General features: G+C 29.3%; 1 protein-coding gene across 1 annotated transcript in view; it reads right to left on the minus strand.

Moving 5' to 3' along the window:
- Nucleotides 1–3,547: 3,547 nt before the first annotated feature.
- The window catches only part of Wdr81 (WD repeat domain 81), a 94,907-nt gene continuing 81,068 nt past the window's right edge, over nt 3,548–17,386 (minus strand). Inside the window, 9 exon segments of the mRNA XM_067275837.1 lie at nt 3,548–4,066; nt 4,142–4,242; nt 10,548–10,647; nt 10,730–10,931; nt 12,736–12,866; nt 12,932–13,155; nt 13,226–13,350; nt 14,071–14,254; nt 14,633–14,790. Coding sequence (XP_067131938.1) covers nt 3,962–4,066; nt 4,142–4,242; nt 10,548–10,647; nt 10,730–10,931; nt 12,736–12,866; nt 12,932–13,155; nt 13,226–13,350; nt 14,071–14,254; nt 14,633–14,790 — 1,330 coding nt within the window. The 3' untranslated portion in view covers nt 3,548–3,961.

Here is a 17,386-nt window from a genome sequence, read left to right on the forward strand (position 1 = left end):
AATGCAGTAATCTACGACAACAAAAGCATGTATTTGAAGTTACAGCGTATGAAATGGATTCTACCAAACCATTTCTATGTGTTCAGGTTAATTTCACCCATGTCATGTGATTTAACCGTGAGCGCTGCTGTTTTTTTCCGGAGATAGTTACCTTTGTCCTGCGACGTAATCAAAGTGGAGTTTCAAGAACAACCTCCAACATTAAATTTTGTCAGCGTTTAGGTAAAACACCTACGAAGACTTTAAAATTGCTAAGAAAGGTGTACGGTGATTCTACCATGGCGAAGTCGAAATGTTGGAGGTTGTTCTTGAAACTCCACTTTGATTACGTCGCAGGACAAAGGTAACTATCTCCGGAAAAAAACAGCAGCGCTCATGGTTTAATCACATGACATGGGTGGAATTAACCTGAACACACAGAAATGGTTTGGTAGAATCCATTTCATATGCTGTAACTTCAAATACATGCTTTTGTTGTCGTAGATTACTGCATTCCCCGAACTTTTGGATCGTACCACGTATAAATACACAAAGTTTTACCGGACATGGCAACCTTGAGGCCTATCTTCACCAGTTAGGTCACAGAGACACTCCCTTATGTGGCTGTAACAACACCTCAATACAAGACGTTCATCATTATATATTTGACTGTGATAACTTCACACATGAACGAGAACCACTTCTAAGGACTGCACTCTCCCAAGGACTCAACTGGCCATGCGAAATGGACAACTTCGTGATGGATCAAAAACTTTTTAAAAGTCTCATGGACTTCCTTGCTTCAACTGGAGTGTTGGAATCTGACTCTCGATCATCATGACAGTGAGTGCATTTATGTAGTGTAAACTTTTCTTCAACAATTGATCACAAATGTATATAATGTAAATACTACCTAAGTCGCTTCCACAAAATGAAGTGGGCGTGTGTTTGGTACATTTTCAATGTTACTAATGTAATGTTTGCTATTTAATCTCTGTATTTTTATTTTATTTTACTTATTTTGATCTAATAAATCTGATGAAAACGCCCTACACCTCCTTTTTTCCTCCCCTATCCTATTTTCTGTATTTTCACCTTTGCCTTCTGCCTTCTTTTCTTTATTTTCAAGCCAGGTAATACCACTGAGTGCACCTGGTCTTCCGCCCCTGTCAGCTACAAGTGTACAAGTCCAGAGGGTACAATGCAGATTAATCACACAGAATTTAGAGACCTCCTCTCTTGACCTTGAGATTCAGCATTTTTATAGGATTTTTCCCTCGAATCTCACCTTTTGATTAGTCCTGTATCCCCTTCCTTGCTTCCCAATTAGTATCCCTTTTGTTTCTAGGCAAAAACCAAGACTTGATCAGATCACAAGAAAGGTCCGTTTCAAGGCAACTGTCCGATATCTTTTATTCGACTCTGACTGGAGTCTGTTGATAGAACTACAAATGAAAGGAGGTTCTAGTACCCTGTTGGGCAACCTCTAGCATGAATACATGATGTGATACAGGTGGGCATGGAGGCATACAGGTGCTTTTGGTGTCTTGCAGCATCTCAGTCCACAGCTGCTGCAGGTGGTTCTCTAGTTTGGCCAAACTCCTAGGCTCTTCAACTTGGCATCCCAGATGATCCCAAACATGTTTAATCAGTGACAAATCAGAACCAGGCAGGCCAGGGAAATGTTGCAATGTGATGGAGGCAGTCCTGTGACACTCTTGCTATGTGTAGATGAGCATTATCCTGTTGGAAAGTGGCTTTTGGGCACCCTGCCCTGAGAGACAACAAATGTGGCTGCAGGAAGTCACTAACATACCGCTGGGCTGTCATGGTCTCTTGGATCACTACTAGAGGTAACTGGTTGTTGTATGTGATGGCCCTCCAGACCATTACACCAACTCTGAGGTGTTGTGCCATTCCAAAGCATAAGCAGGATTGAGGCATTCACCATGGAGCTCCAGAGATGAACACAGCTGTTGTCAATGCCTGAACTGAATCTGAATTTGTTGCTGTAGACAACTTGGTTCCATTCTGTTGTGATCCAATCTCATCAGGAGCAACACCACTCCAAACAAAGGCAACAGTGGGTGGCTGTAAATGGCAGCACATGTAATGGTCACTGTAATACCATATGTTCCTCACCTAGGTGCCTTGAAACAGTACAGACAGAGATGGGCTTGTAATGATGTGTTTGGATGGCAGACGACAATATGGACAGCTGAGAGCATGCTTGTCAGAGGACCAGGTGGTCTTCTCAGGTAGTGGTCTGCTGAGGGTGTCCTGAGCCTGGGTGTTATGTGTGTGTGAGCTCTCTCTTGTCCATTGGTCCCAACATCTCTTCACAATGTTGTCAGAACAGCCAAGGTGGTGGGCTATTCGGCAACATGACCATCCAGCTTCTCTCAACTCGATGATCCTTCCCTCTCAAACTCAGTTAGTTGTTCATATGGTCTTCGACTGTGACATAAAGGCATCTCTAGTGATACAGTGTCTCTACAACAGGTAAACTACAGACAGAATGCTTTGTGGGCTTTTTTTATAGGCCAAGGATAACACAGTTTAATGCTCTCTGCTGGCATTACACAATTAGCCATCATGGTATAACTGATCATTTCCATATCTGCTTGAGACTTATCTGCATGCCAAGTTTTGCAGTGATACAACTCCTTGGTGCACTAATTTTTATGACAATGAGTGTATATCAGATATTAGTTATTGTGATATTTTTAATCAGATATTTTGAATAATAGATTAAGTAATATATATTTCAAGGGGTGGGCAAGCAAGAGTTCAGTGGGAGCCAAAATGTAGGTTTTGCAAAATGCATGGGAGCTGCAGTTCTGTACTGTTGTGGCAGATAGTATGGTAAGGTGCACGATTTTATTATATAATATAAATATAATATAAAACAATATTGAATTGTTTTAATAAACATATTTTCACAAAATTATAAAATAAATTGTAAAAATAATAATAAAAAACAGAAATTAACACTTTCAGCAAGAGCCACATGTAACTCAAAAAGAGCCGCATTTGCCCATGTCTGATATATTTTATATTAAAAAGTTAAATTTTTTTATATACAAATAAATTTAAAAAATAAGAAATATAATTATTTTAACATTAATAAAAGCCACCAAAAAATTTTTAAATGCATTGTAAAAGATAATCAGTTTTCTGATTAATATTAATTTAAATTATTTCTGTTTCACAAAGATCGAATTTTAGTAATCTTAATGATTCATATTAAAGATGAGTAACACTTCATTTAAAAATTACCACCACTAAATATATATATTTACTCTTTCTTTATGAATTTAATATAATAATTTATTTACCAATGATTCATTTCACATGTGTTTATAAAGATAATTAAATTTATTTTTCATAAGTAATCAACTCTAAAATCTTTTATCAATCTTTATTTATATCATCTTTAAATTTTAAAATAAAATTTACTTTTAAATTGTAATTTACATTAATTAAATTTACATAAATTTCATATACCACTTCATATTTTATTTTTATTGAAGGCAAATGCTGAATCATTTAAAAAGTTAAAATTTTTAAACACAGTTTTTTCAAACAGTAGTATATAATTTTTCAATTTTTTAAGCTAAAATCATACAGAGTTTTGATATCAGAATTTAATAATGCAATCAGTTTTCAATAAATTAGAAAAAATAAAATAAATATACTTATTACTATTTATGTATTTTATGTACAAAAATAACTTCAGAAAGTTTACATGCTCTATTGTAAACACTGACTAATTGATGAAACAAATACTAATGTCAATAAATAATTTAAAAATATTTTATCTTATATACAAAGAAGATATTTTCAATTTTAAATATATCATAAATATTTCCTTTACCAATAATACATTATACATTATATATTTATATATATAAATATATACACAATACAAATAATCTATATATATATATATATTTTTTTAACAAAGTAATGAAACACCCCATTATCTGCTCCAAGTAGTAGTAATCTGTTTAAAAGGTAATAGGGCCATTGAAGTTAGAAGACCTTTAAATGTATCAGAACGTAGTCGAGTACTGGTGAAAGAACACTAATAAAAAAAAATTAACAACATATTTTTAAACATTTCTAATTTTATTAATTTATATTTTAAAAATTTTATTACTTGATTTTCAATTGATGAATGAACTCCTATTTTATTAGCTGTAGTTCCTGTGATAACTTCACCTCGATGAAATGCTAAACAAGTAACTGGTTCTATAGGTCCTAAAAAAATAATCGATTTTCTTTATTTATTTATTCTTGATATTTTATATTGAATTTCAATGGGAAAAAATCAAATATATATTTTAATGTTATTTAAAATTTTAGTATTAAATCTGAAAAATGTAATTTTTAGTTATGTCTTACTTTATAAATCATATAATTAAGAATTTTTATATATATATTACCTAAATCAAAAATTAATTACATAACTTTTCTAATAAATAAATAAAAGATGTAAGATAATTTTGTGAGGTTCTGGACAGGTATGAACCATCACTGAAATTCACATTAAAATAATTTTTGTTTGAAAGAAAAAAAATAGAAATTAGATATAGTTTTTTGTATGAAAACGTGACACAAACTTTTAATAATAGCAGTGGCATAGCAAGGGGATATATCATGCACCAGGCGCCACTCACAGAGGGGTGCCCAAATGGTCTCCAAGACAAACTATATGTTTCTGGAGGGGGGTCTCCAATAAAGCGTCGTGCTCCGGGCGCCAGTTATGTTCGCTATGCCACTGAATAATAGAAGAATGTAAGTCCATCGACCATCTCCAGTTGGAGATTGAATTAAACTTCGATTTTGACCTCTCCCACAATCTAAGTTAAGATCTCATTACACATAGTAATGAGTGGTCAACCACTTAGAAAGCGAGAATGAGGAAAAGCAACCAAAAGCAATTGAAATGGCCAGTCAAGGACGAAAATTAATAAAATCCCGGAAATTCAAGGATGCGACAGCTTCTCCCAAAAGTCCCATGCCCATCTTTGTCTCCGTCTCTTGACTTTGGATTGACATCTTCCCATTACCAGAAGTCGACTGCATCGTCCTGGAATTGTCAAGAGAACTGTCATTCACAAACCAGGGACACTCCTTCATTTGGGACTATCTTGGAAAGGAGAGAAAGACCAGAGGCCGCTGCTGACTTAGAACTTCTAAGATCGTGGAAATCTTGTAAGCTTTTTTTTCATGTCAAATAAATGGTTTCTTGTAACCATAGAGTCTGTCTCAGTGCTGATCGCCTACATACAAACCCTTTGTGACCCATCGACCCTCTTGACATTTCCACCCCCATTGGGAACCTTACAATTTAATAAGGATTTGTAATTCTATTGTGAAGTAAATAATAAGAAAATGTTTTTTATGCACAAATTTTGCACAAAACAGATAAAATAATTTTTCAAATAGTTTCAAATGTCTTAAAATTTTAAATGTTGAAAATTATAAAATGCAGTCATTATGTTTAATCTAATTTATAATCATATTTTTTAACTCTATAGTTTTCCAATGATAATATTACTTTAGTCTCTCAAAACCTTTTAAAAGTAAGTGTTGTAAAGCTGGTTTTTATTAATAACTGTTCAAATTAGCAAGCTAAATCTTCCCCTAACCAGTTAAAAACTTTTTAGTTTAGTTATTTATTTTTTTAAAAATAATCAGTTATTGACTAATATGTTATTGAGTATTATAGGATGAATATGGTTTTGTCATCATTAACTGAGATTCATACAGAAATTTGCCATATTAGCCAGCTAAGATTGAAGTCACTTTGGTTTGATGTGAGTACCATTGATCATATGGCAGATATCCCATCTGAATTCAATTTCTTGACAAACTCAAAGCATCATATCTATTACTTTGGTAACTGTAAAAATGATTTGAGTTTTGAATTCAGTAAGATTTGCAGGCAAGGATGGAATAAATGTACTGTACATATTTAATGAAATCCCAGAAAAAAATTGAGGGGTGTCAAATTTGAAGAATGAGGTAGCCATGCTATTGGCCTGTTCAACTAATTCACCAACCTGAAAAAGTTCAGAGGATTTATTGAAGAAATCCTGGATATCTGTACAGTATTTTTTTTTCTAGGGTTTCATTAAAGATCTAGAGTTTATTTCACCCTTGTCTGCAAACCTTGCCAAGCTCAAAATTCAAACATAGTTGCAGTTACCAAAGTGACAATAGATATTATGCTTCAAGTCAGTGACATAACTAGAAATTTTAGTCTCTTAAGCAAAATATGATAAAGGGCCCAACAATGCTTAGGGCCTAGTTCTTTGCAACAATGGCATAGGAATTTAAACAAAATTTTTAAATTGCCAATTTTGAAATTACGTAGTATAAATTGTTAGAAAATATTATAGGTAGGCATCTTAAAAATTTCTTTCTAAATTTCTTCATAGCACTGATTGTATAAATGAATTAAACACTCCAAAAACCTTATATAAGATCAATGAAGAATTTTAATTAAATATGTTAAAGACATGTTTTTGATCTACACCAGGGGTGTCCAACCTTTCAGATTCTCTGGGCCACATTGGACGAAATCATGGATTTATGGGCCGGAGTTAGCTAAAGAGCAAAAAAAAAAGTAGCAAAATTTTCTAAAAAGTAGCCCAAAAATAGCCATCTCAACAGTATATATATAAAGTTTTACGGCTTTGTGAAACTTCTTTTTTGTGGTTGATGCCGTTGAAATAAATAAATAAATAAAATAAACTTGTCAGTTTTGTTTACACGTTCATTGGGCCGCATTGCAACTTGCGTTGGGCCGCATGCGGCCCGCGGGCCGCGGTTTGGACACCCCTGATCTACACCCAAGATCTGCTTCAGGTATGTTTTTGTTCTCCAGTCTAATGTATTTTCCAATATAAAATGGAGAACAAAAATGGACTTGAAGCAGATCTTAGGTGTAGATCAAAAACATTTGTATTTAACATATTTAATTAAAATTCTTCATTGATCTTACATTAAGGTTTTTGGAGTGTCTGAAATTTCTTTCTTTTGTTTAAGCAAATTTAATGTTGAACAAAAAAGGAAAAACATTCTAAAAGTAACCTACAAAAAAGATTTATAAACAAAAATATTATTAGTTGTAATAAAAATGTTACAAAGATAAAAAAACTACAAAATCATAAAGAAATTACAAAAGTAATCACAACAATTACATAAGGTTTACAGCCAATATTTTAGTTAGTAATTGGATTAATGGATAAATAATATGAACATATGATCTACATCCATCAAATTAAAATTTAAAATCTATTATTTTTGTTCAATATATCTGATGTAAGTAATGTCATTGGACATCATATTATTGGCTAACTACAATCACACTATGCTGTTCTTGCAAAACTGAAGAGTGCAGAATTTACAAGAAAAACAATAAAATAATTCCACAAATGGAACTGTTGCAAAGATAAATAGCTATTCATAAATTTGTTGTTATTATTATTATTACTGTATTTACTCGCATATAAGACAAGGTTTTTATTCATTTTTCACAGCTTCAAATTCTTACAATGTCCTATACACGCAAGTGAAGTATTCTTTTCATTTTTGTATAATTTTTGTAAACTGTGTATTCACATTTTTTACTGGATTCTCACCTTCTGGTGTTTAAAAACTAAAGTATTTTATCTGGGTCATTTGAATCGTTCTTGTGTATTGTAAGGAGTAGAGATGAATAGCAATAGGAAAAGCAAAACTTTTGAATTGAATTCCAAAATTACACTGGAGTCTGATATAAGTTTTAATTCATTACATGTAAAGACAAATGATTATTTGGAAATCAGAATTTGAAGAAAGTCATAAGTGTAATCAATGAAGAGTGAATTCGACTGTTAAGAATTGGCAAAAAAAGGTTCCGGATAGTCCAGCTTTACGTGAACAAATTATGTTGTCAATTTTACAAGATTTTTCCTTAAAGTTTAAAATGCCAGTAATTTTTGCAAGACAATGTGTGCATTTACGTACATTTGATATTTTATTTGTGATTAAATGAAATAAAATTAGAATTGTATTAATAAATCTAATTTTCTTTATTTTGATCTTTAAAGTCATACCTCATCCTATATGCAAGATTGTCTTATATTCGAGGAAATATGGTATTTGTGTAATATACTGTTATAATATAGTGTAAAGTGTCATCATTTTGCACTGGAGCAAAATGATAAGTGTAATAAAAAAAAATAAAATAAATAAATTGTAAAAACCATCTAAAATAAATACAGTATATGTTTATTTAAAACTAATCACTCCTAGTTACAACCAACAAAAATATTAATATTTTTTTTTATATAAATAAAAAACTCATATTTATATTGTTCCATAGAGACAAGATGATCCCATGACAATGGGACTCACACCAGACTCGGGCTGAGTCCCATTATGTCATAGGGTCATCCTGTTAAGCATAGCTACTATTAAGCATGGTTAAGTAAAGTTTGACAAGAAATTGAATTTTGATGGAATGTTTTCTGTATTAACAATGGCTTGTTCATCAAACCAATATGGATGCTTGAGGTAAAACTTGATTAGTTTTTCTATAAATTAATAGCTGAAGTGATTCTGTAAGTATTATCATTAAAATTCTGTACACTTTCAAAGTTGTAAAGTTCTTCTTTGAATCATCCCATATTAAATTTATGATGCATATTTATAAGAAAAATGATATACAGTGATACCTCACTTTTTGTCGATAATTTGTCCGAAAACAATTGACGAAACCCGAAACTGACAAAAATCGAGGCAATTATTTCTATATGAATCAATGTAAATCCAATTACAGTAATTCATTCTAGACAGTCCAAAATAAATACCAAAAACACATTTTATAGAGAATTAATATAGTGTTAAATTCTAAAAGCAATAAGAAATTAATATAAAGAAACTAATCTAAAGGAAAGCAATGGAATTGTTTGGCTAGATGTGTGGGGTAATGTCTTGTCTTGTAGAAGTTAGTTGGACATGAGCTTCTAGTCTATATCACCCTGTGGTAAAGTGTGACGTAATTGTCATGTAATAGTAGTTGTATGCATTTATGATGGTCGTATTGCGGGGAATAATGCCTTCCAAGAGGTTCATTTAAGAGTAACTGGCCCCTATTCAGGCATTACAGATGTAGAGAAAACTCGGAAAACTCCTTGTGACCAGCCCGTCCTGGCGAAGCGCGAACCCATGACCGAACTCCCAGTGTTCAGGGAAAGGAAACATTGGCCAATGGTGGGCCGCTGTGGGGTAATGCTCACAGAACGAGAAATAATGCCACACTGAGCCAGAAAACACATGGGTCGCCCTTTCTTTTTGCAAAATTAGCAGCAAGGTCAATTGGGCACACCGACAAAATCTGAGGCAATTAAGAAAAACCGAGACAAACTTTTCATGAAAAAATTCAATGATAACCGAAGTCAACAAAAACCGAGTATTACTGTATTAAAAAACTAATGCCATAGCCTCTAATAAAAGGTCAGCGTTTTGATCAAGTTTTAATGATTTGTGATAATTTTTAATAATCTATTTCATAATGTTTTAGAAGATTTTTATTTCTTCAAGTTATTTAACTGTTACTTCTGAATTGGTCCATGAAAACAGAAAAATTAAAAGACTTTAAAAATTATATTTTTATGTAAGTCTCCATTACTTCAAATTGAAGAAACTCCTGGGAAATGTTGTTTTTATAAAAAACTAACAATTTGCAATGTTTTGTTCTTGCAGGATAAAATGAACAGAACATCTAGTTAGATCTAATAATACTACTACTCATAATACTTGTATCATTGTAAAAAGTACAAATTATTTTACTTAATATTAAGATATGATTTTCAATTTATTCAATAGATTATTTTCAATTTAAATGAATTTAAAACAATAAATAAAAGAGAATTATAATACGTTTAGCTAAAACATTTCTCATAAATATAATTTACATAATTAATTTTACTAAGAAAATTACAGTCACTGCCAGTAAACTGGTATAATTCACTAATAAACACAACTAAACATCTATAACCAGCCAAAAAAAGAAATATTTTCTACCATTTTAAATGATCATTATCAGGCAGATGAAACAAAAATAAAATTGAACAACTGTTTATAAAAATAGAACATGACATTTTAGTTGTTTAAAACAAAATTTTGTCCATTTAAAAAGAAGAAAATGTTTGTTTTCTTTAAAATATATTCGTTTTTTTCCCCTGGTTATAGGCGTCTAGTTGTGTTTACAAAGAAAACTAGTTTTTATTAAATAAATAACTCTACAGCTTGCTATTAGAAATCACAATATTTACTATCATTAAATTTTTTTTGACATTTTAGATCTCCATTATCAGAAACATTGCTAAATGGAGATCTAAAATTCATTGGTTTCTAAAAATATTTAATAACAATCTTAAATAAACTTTTATGTAATATTTAGAAATATTAGAAACCAAATTAAACAAAATTGAAATAAAAATAAAACAAATAAAATATAAAATTAATCATATAAGAAGCAAATTTAGATAATGTCATTTATAATTCACCTCTAAGATAACATTTAAGTTTTGCTTCTTCAGCATTCCAAACAGAAACACTATGATCTAAGGAAGTTGACACAAAACAAGTATTGTTGAAAGCTTTTAACTATAAAAAAATATCAATTCACACATTAAATTATTAATTTTATATTAAAATTATTTAAATACAATTAATAAATATAACTGACGTTAAGAATTTCTCCTTCATGTCCCATCCATGACTCAAATAACAGTCCACTCCTTACATCGAGAACTGAAATAATTCCTGAAGAATGACCTACTGCAAGCCAATAACCATTTGGACTTACACTAACACAGCGTATTAAACCAGCTGGGCCTGTACTGACTTTGTATTCATGCATATATCGACAAGTACGAGCATCTAAAAATCTAAAATTTTAAATAGTTTAACATTAAATAAAATTACAGTTATAATGTAGAAGTTTTAAATTTACATGAAAATAATAATAATAAACTTCATTAAATAAAATATAAACTCATTATTGCAAACGGCTGATATTTTCAAATTTGATTTATCATTAGAATAAAAAAAGAAAAAGAGTTCATTACTAGGCATTCACAAAGAACTTATTACACTTTATTTTTAATTATTACTAAGCATTTTTTTTAAATCATCATATATATAAAGGTAAAAGTTTTGTTGTTATAGTGTGAGCTGGACAAGAATGGATAGATTCTATAAATTAAATCTTTATTGATTTATACAAATTATTTTTAATATACTACAGAGATGATTCCACAAGGTTAAACAATAGAAAAAAAATTACTTTAATAAAGTTTAAATCTATTTTCAATACAAAATCGTAAGTGTCACTAGATTTTAAAAAAGAAAATATTTTAATATATTGATTTATTTATAGATTAAAAATTTATTGGTTTATGACTTCAACCATTATTTTCTCAGTCTTTTTATTTCATTTAAATATCATCTTTTTAAAATATATAATTTTGAATATGTTCAAATATAAAACATCCATAAACCCAATTCTTAGATTAATGCCAAATATGACTGCTGGATTATATCATGCTTTGTTAATGCCACTTATTACAAATTAAATGTCAAGTAATTAGGCCTAGAGGTAAGAATTAGGCACCATCTCTTGATAAATTTAATAATTGTAGTTAAGTTAATATTTTAATAATTAATTTAGAAGGTTCTGGAAGAAGAATTGCCCAAAAATGGAACTTGAAACTTGCAACTCCTGCATGCCGTACAGACTCGTTGCCAGTTACACTACCCTGACTCAATCTGATCTTTACTTCCAGAATTAATTATTAAATTTATCAAGAGATGGCACCTAACACCTACTTCTAGGTCAATTACTTGATTTTTAATTTGTAATAAGTAGTATTAATATAGTCCAATGTAATTCATCAAATGTTTGGTATTGAATATATTTAATTTTCAATGCTGTAAGCTGTACATATTTTTCCTTCATTATTATAAATCATTAAATCAAAGCAAAAAATATTTCATACATGTACACAAAGTTATTATGAATCAGATTATACAGTACAGTAGAGTCACACAAACTCGACGTAATGTGGACTGAGAAGGTGACAAGTGTTACAGTTAGTGATGATGCTAGTCTAAACAGCAGAATTTTCATTAAGGTATTGTATGTGCAAATTCATATATGCATTAACTACATACCAATAGTGACTATTTCTATTTGTAGTAAATTTTAATTTTTAAAAATATCTGTTATTCAGTGGTTACTTTCAAGTTAGTGATGTTTGCATCATAGCATTTTGTAGTGATTTCTGTACTCCAAGTGACACTTATTCATAGTGACATAGTGATAATAAATACATATAATTCAGTTGGTAATTAAATGTTATATCATGTTTAAATCTTATCATTTATAATTATTTCTTCTGTAAATAAAATAGCATTAATATTTGTATTAGTCACATAATCTGTTATATATCAGTTTCATTACAGAAAAACAAAATTAGAATAAATAGTTATAAATCTTGTAATTGAATGATTTTTCTTGTCTGTATTTATGATAAAATTAGAAGTTGCAAGATCTCAAAATTCATTGTTGATAAAGATATAATAGCAAATAATTTGCAAATTTGATAATTTTAAAAGATTTTGGAGAAATTATTATTTTCAGATCATAGATAAAAATACTGGAAAATATTTTCAAATTTATTTTTATCATACCTGATTGTAGAACTTGTTGTTGCGGCAATAAAAGACGAACTTGGGGATGGCATTGCTGTTAGAACAGTAACAATACTTCCTTTTGATGAATCTAATTGTTGAATACAAGATCCAACAAATGGATCCCAAACCTACAAATAAGATGATGATTAAACCCAAATAAATTTGCATGATATTATTAACAATATTTTCATACATGGACAGTACTATCACAAGATCCTACTAATCGAAGAGAATCAAGAAAAGCAACTGCAAAAACAGACTTCCTATGATGTGTATATGTCCATTGAGAGGATGTCTGAGTAGAACCATTACCACAACTTCGAAGAGACCAAAGTTTTACTGTTTTATCTTTACTACCAGTCAAGAAAGAGTTTTCATTATCAAGTACATGTATTGTTCGAATACTTCCTGTATGACCTATACAAAAAATGTATTAATTAGACATTATTTATAAATAGGCAAAATGTAATATTTAAAATTTATTTACCTATAAAAGATTGTAATTTTATTTGTTTAAAATTAAAATGATAATCTTTATCACTTCGGCCTATTTCATGTTCCCAATAAAGTAGCCAATTTCCTTTCAGATGTCTATGATTATTATCCATACGCCTAAAAAAATGAATTAAATATAAGCTAGAGTTTACATTATTTTTGTAATTATATAAAACCAAACATATTTCTTTTTAGTATTGCTATGGTTTCTAATTCTATAAAGTATCCTAATACAAAAATTCCAATTCCATTTTAAATTTAACAACTAAAATAAAACAAATCTATTTCAATGAATTTGTATTTACTAACTTTATTAACCACATTTTCAATTTCTACATTGAAACAAATTAATGTAAAAACAGAATAAAGATTTGACATTAAATTAATACTGTATTTTAGTTATAGTAGTAAAAATTAGAATTACAGCATCAAATAAACAAATGCAGCTTCATCTCTAATTAGAGAAAAATCTATACAATAATTTATGCTAAAATTTTATTGCTAGTTTTTAAATGCAAACATAGTTCATAAAACTAATTTCTTCAAATATGATATTAATATTGCACTTAAATAATTTACTTTTAAGAAAACAGATATTTATAAATAGAAACATTTAAAGCTTGAATAAAAATTTGTATTGCTTGGTAACAAATTTTTGATTTCAGAAAGAATGAAAATTTTAATAATAATTGTTCATCAAATGTCTTGTGATCACATCAAATATGCTTAGTACTAAGGAAAAAAAATTCTAGAATTTTAAGAAATTTGATTAATTAAACATTATGAAAGAAATTTTTAGTAAAAAAAATTAACTTTATGTTTTAAAACTTTGCATACCTTCTTAACAAATCAATATCATATTTGGGAATGTCTGTTAATTTGTTCCCTTCAAACTGAGAGGCATTTATAATTCCTTTTTCATTAGTTGGCAAATTGTCTTCACAAGAATGTATATCAATTCTATTACCAACTACAGCAACATTTTTGCCAAATTCTCCACTAACAATAGTATCGTCTTGTCCTAAAAGATTTTAAACATTTGAAAATATTTGCAAAATATAATGAGAAATATAACAAAATATTCAAATGCTATAAAATTAAGCTATAATGCTATATAAGCTATAAAATAATGCTATAATCCTTTTGTATTTTCATTATAATTAAACATGATTCTCTACTAAAAATTAAGTAACTTTTAAATATTTCATATCATCCTTAGAATTTAAGTATTAGTAGACACTGTTTTCCAACTTTATGCCTGAATCAAAATCTTCATTAAAATTGGTAATTCACATATATAGAAAGTAATATAGACAGATTAAAATATAACCAGTATAAAAATAATAAAATAATATGATCTTTGTAATTATTTGAATTATAAATTCCTTCATTTTATTACCTAATGATGGTGCACGTTGATGTGACTTCATTGAAACATCTGATCCTTCTAAGCAAAAATCTTTCTGAGGATGAAAGATACGCTCCAAATTACTATCATGCGTTGCACATAGATGTCTTATCAACTCTTCATTTTTTAATGTTTGTTCCATATGTATGCTATAATAAAAATATATAGAAAATTTAAGATGTTGAATATACACAGAATAAAACTGAATAAATAGTTATATATTATTAATATATAACTATTTATATATAACTATATATAACTATATATTATTAATATATAACTATTATTATAATACACTTTAATAATAAAAATGGATGAAACAAATTGTCATTCTTGATTTTACTTTCCTGGCTGTTACATTTAACAAAGGGAAGATATGGCAATCAGTCAAAAAATGACTCCTCAAAGATTTTTACATTTTGGGACATTGAAATGTTGAGAAATGCAAAAAATTACAAGGGTTTTTCTTTATGTATAGATGTTAGTGTAGGTATGAGAAGCATAATTCTGTTCATCCACTTTGAAGCTTAATAAATAACTTCTGTGCCTTTTGTCAAAAATTTCCGAAATTTTGCAGGGAGGTTTGTGTATTAGGGACATTTATGCTATTACATTTTGGTGATTAAAGGTCAATGGGTGGAGGAGAGATAGAGGGGGGCAATGTGTTATATCTTGACTTAATGAATATTTTAGTTGTTTTTAGGATCTATAATTTATTATAAAAGCTTAATTTTGAGCATAAAGATGAGTTAAAACTCATCTTTATGCTCAAAATTAAGCTTTTTACCATTTTATAATAATGTAAGAATCTGCAGTTGGGAGATTATATTTTTGACAAATTTATTTAAAATAATTGTTATAATGTTGATAGAAATTTTATCTATCATAAAATTTAGTAAAGTTGAAAAAGGAACTTCCTTTTCAACTAGAGGAAAACAATTCAGTTCCTCCAAAAAATGATAGATAGAGTGTGATGTCTCACTCTCTATCTGCAGGACCCACACAACTTCCGTCACACATTGGAAGTGTGGAGGGCTATTTCTAATAATTCTATTGGATGGAATTTTAGTATAAAAGATGAGAAGTCACCTTCAAATGCTCTCTTGCTAAGATTTGTTCCAACGCTTTAGCCAATGCTTTCGTCCTGCTCCTAGTTCCCTACTTTTACTCATTCCCAAGAACTTTCAATTCTCCACATTGAATATGGGTGTATTACAGATAGTATGAATCATGAAATCTTTTATGAACATTCTCATAAGAAAATATTAGAAAACAGATTGTCATAATTTTATCTCCTTTGGAATCATTTATAATTTTGAGGTTTACTTTTGTTATAATATCATATTTTTTATATAATTAACATTTGTATAATAACTTGGGTCATCGCTTATTAATAAATTTATCTTTTAATTATTGCATTTGATTCTTTAATGCCTAGCTCCATTGTTGGCTCACATAACTTGTTTAGCAATTCAACTAAAACTCTCCTAAAATTCCGGTGAAGTTTCTAATATACTTTTTCCACTCAGAAAGGAATTAATTTGTGAGTTAGGACATGAGATAATTTATCCTAAATGGTGTCAGTACTTTTAGAGAAAGATTTCTTTGATCTTTCTTTCTTTCTACATTTCCATTCTGAATGTGCAACAGGGTTATCTCATATTATTAATTATTGTGAGATCTGGAGATTGCTGGGAAGGTTATACAACTCATTTTTTTATTTTAAATAAAATTATTGTTATTTCCATATTTTCTATTTATGCTAATAGAAAATATTTATAATAAAAATAAATTTGAACATATTGATATATATATATATATATATATATATACACATTATATTTACTCGAGTATAAGACAATTTCACATATAGGACAAGGTGTGACTTTAAAGATCAAATAAAGAAAAAAATTAGATTTAGAAAGATTAGAAAGATTTAGATTAAATTAGAAAGAAATAAAAAATTAGATTTATTAATACAATTCTAATTTTATTTCGTTTAATCACAAATGAAATATCAAATGCATGTAAATACATTGTCTCACAAAAATTACTGGCATTTTAAACTTTAAGGAAAAATCTTGTAAAATTGACAACATAATTTGTTCATATAAAGCTGGACAATCGGGAACTTTTTTTGCCAATTTTTGACAGTCAAGTCCACTCTCCATCAATTACACTTGAGTTTCTCCGAATTCTGATTTCTGAATAATCATCCATTTTCACGTGGAAATGGATTAAAACTTATATCAGGCTACCGTGTGAATTTGGAATTCAATTGAAAATCTATTTCGTATTTCGATTCATCTTTACTCCTGACAATACGCAAGAATGATTCAAACGACCCAGATAAAATACTTTAGTTTTTAAACACTAGAAGGTGAGAATCCAGTAAAAAATGTGAATACACCGGTTCACAAAAATTATTGCAAAAACACAAAGAATCCTTTGTTCACGCATATAGGACGACCTAAGAATTTGAAGTTGTGAAAAATGAATAAAAACCTTGTCTTATATGCAGGTAAATATGGAAATATGGTGTGTATATATATATAATGCATTGATGACCATGCTACACAAAACACAATTTTACATCGTCAACTGTAAGAGTAGTAAATTTACTATATCTTGTTGCTATGTGGGCCATTACCGGTTGATTTCTATGCTAATATAGAAATTAATGATAAAATTAAACTGTCATAAAGATACACAGTTTCATGAGTTGTTATTAATTTTGATTATTAA

The sequence above is a fragment of the Centruroides vittatus genome, unplaced genomic scaffold, assembly GCF_030686945.1.
Source record: "Centruroides vittatus isolate TY-2023 unplaced genomic scaffold, ASM3068694v2 contig_1158, whole genome shotgun sequence".
In the NCBI taxonomy this organism is placed as follows: domain Eukaryota; kingdom Metazoa; phylum Arthropoda; class Arachnida; order Scorpiones; family Buthidae; genus Centruroides; species Centruroides vittatus.